The sequence below is a fragment of the Fundulus heteroclitus genome, chromosome 15 (genome assembly GCF_011125445.2).
Source record: "Fundulus heteroclitus isolate FHET01 chromosome 15, MU-UCD_Fhet_4.1, whole genome shotgun sequence".
NCBI lineage: Eukaryota > Metazoa > Chordata > Actinopteri > Cyprinodontiformes > Fundulidae > Fundulus > Fundulus heteroclitus.
This window is the reverse complement of record NC_046375.1, coordinates 20927519-20929873: the sequence shown is the minus strand read 5'-3', so window position 1 is coordinate 20929873 and position 2355 is coordinate 20927519. Positions and strand designations below refer to the sequence as shown.

Sequence of the window (2355 nt, the reverse complement as noted above, 5' to 3'; positions counted from 1 at the left end):
TTGAATTCTGACATTTTTTTATTAGAAATAAAAAAGTAGGGGGCAACAGAACTTCATCTTGTAAAGGTGGACTCGGTAGGAAGATTAGGACTCCAATTCTCAGATCACCTGAGGGTGAGAGGGGGGGAAAAAAATTAGGCTTTTATCAAGACTTAGTCCCAGATTTCATGGAATTAAAAAAAAACAAAAAAGCTGCACTTCAATCAGGAGGTGACGACACGCTTAACGAGTGTCTCACAGCCAAAACCCAAATACAGAGAAACAAATTGTGGTTCAAACCAGTAGGAATACACTCACGTGTCCAGTCATTGTAGTGAAAGCTACTCCTGCTTCTTGGGGTTATTTACAGCAACATAGTGGTAGAGCACAACCAGCAGGAATAACGACACGCCAAGCATGTTGGCAAAGATGGCCAGCTGGACATCAGTCACCATCCTGGACAAAAAAGACAGAAACAGCATTTTTAACTCAGTCGATGGAGAAGAAAAAAATCTTGCAGAGGTTTGGCAGCTGCATGACTTCACTTTTTAATTTAAGGAGGTAATTTAAAGGTTTCTGAGATATTTTCCAAATAAAAAGGGTAAATGACCAAGCTCCCCCCCCCCCCAATCAACACAACAGAGACAATAACAAGCAAAGGGACAGCAAAATATGGATTTCAACTGCCAGATTTCACAAAGAAGAGAAATGTAAACTGCTCTGAGGTGTAAAAAAAAAAGAAGCAAACTGTGAGCTGATATTCTGACATTATGACAGAGCAGCTTTTGACAGATTTTGAGATGAATTCACCATTTTAGTTGCAAAGAGGGTTCAACCTTACAAAAGTCAGATTCTGATGTCCCCCAGTCCATGATGGATGCTGCCCTGAATGAAGCAAACTGACGACAACCACCGCCCAAAGCACTAATGGACTGGTACACGTTTCTTTTGCTTCATCTGATTGGTTTCTGATCATATCTAACACTACAATTAAAATGAATAATTGCCATATTATGACAGCCATGATTTACCGGCACAGCGGCGGTCTAAACACATTTAATGTACCCGCCTGAGCAATATTTCTGATTACTTGGTGATGGGAGTTTTCTTGCTTCTTCCCTCTGGTTTCCAATGAAACAATGGCGACACCACAGATGCATGGTGGGACTAACTTGTAGGACAGGGCTCATGTGGGCTTGGTAAGCATTTTAGTGAATGTCGTGGGGCTAGTGTCCAACTTCAAGCTTAATGGAATGCATTAACCAGACGATATGGCTTTAAATGTTACAGATCGTTGATGGTCAATCAGGTCATTCAGGTGTAAATTTTAAATAGGGGAAAACCCTCGGGCTAAGAGAGGAAACAGAGGTGTCCAAAAAAATTAATAACTTGATCAGTTGCATTGCGTGATGTCATCCTAGCGTGTGGAAGTTGGGGTAGATTTAACCTTGATAAAGTAAGGATTTACAGAAAAACAAGTTTATGAAAACCTACGGATGACAACACCATTTATGAATATTGAGTTTTTATAGAAAAATCTGGTTAGCAGCTTTGAGAAACAATAGTGAAACAAAAATTTTAAATAAAACATACATGCCTTCTAAGATAATTTGGGTTTTATTCAATCGAACAAAAACCATGGCCGTTTTGTTAAAAGCTTAACATTTTGTGCCACAGAACGTCTTGGGTTTATGAGACGTTGTCGCTGCAGCCAAAAATATACATGGACTCGTTTGCAACTAAACATGAAACCTATATTTTTCAGTATTTTTTAACTAGAGCAACTAGAGGAATTCAAATTAGTTTGGGGAATCGTTTAAAAGGGTGCAAATATCGCCAGTAGCTGGTGAATCCGGGTAGGGTTAGCTTAGCTTGTAGGCTAACTAAGCGCAATCAATGCTACTTCAGAGACGACGCATTAGTTCAAACGAGTAGCAATAAACACACATAATCAAAATGAAATTCAGTGGATGGACAGTGGTCTCTACCTTCTTCCTTGAATGCGTTTTCTTTCCTTTTTTTTCAATCACGCTGAACTGACACTCCAGCTCCTCTCGGCATATATGCAAATAAATCTGCCTCTCTTCCGGCTGCGCTGCAGCCTAAAGCCACGTCACATTTATTTCACTGGTGCCATAGAAATACATTTGATAGATCGCACTTTCGTCGCGAACACATTTGAAACTCTTGTGTCGGAACCTTTAAAGTCTTTGTCGTGAAAATTGGTATTTTAACACCGCACACTAGATGTACCTCGTATTTATTATTCAAGTAGCACATTTGATTCGCTTTTCTAGCCGCGTTAATATAAGAGTCATCCAAGCCTGAAGGGGGCGGTATTGAGCTCCATGAGCTGGGAGTGCCCCTCGGTGTAGG

The 2355-nt window shown here is 40.3% G+C and overlaps 1 protein-coding gene across 1 annotated transcript; it reads right to left on the bottom strand.

The window, feature by feature from the left end:
* On the bottom strand, positions 1-2095 carry ost4 (oligosaccharyltransferase complex subunit 4 (non-catalytic)). Its single transcript, XM_012868920.3, has 3 exons — positions 1968-2095; positions 298-435; positions 1-108 (listed from the first exon to the last, which is right to left on the bottom strand). Exon 2 carries the CDS (start codon positions 432-434, stop codon positions 321-323), a length of 114 nt encoding a protein of 37 aa, XP_012724374.1. The 5' UTR covers position 435; positions 1968-2095; the 3' UTR covers positions 1-108; positions 298-320.
* Positions 2096-2355: the final 260 nt, after the last annotated feature.

Excerpts from the sequence above, each read along its gene's own strand:
- ost4 (XM_012868920.3), bottom strand. The coding sequence starts at position 434 with ATGGTGACTGATGTCCAGCTGGCCATCTTTGCCAACATGCTTGGCGTG.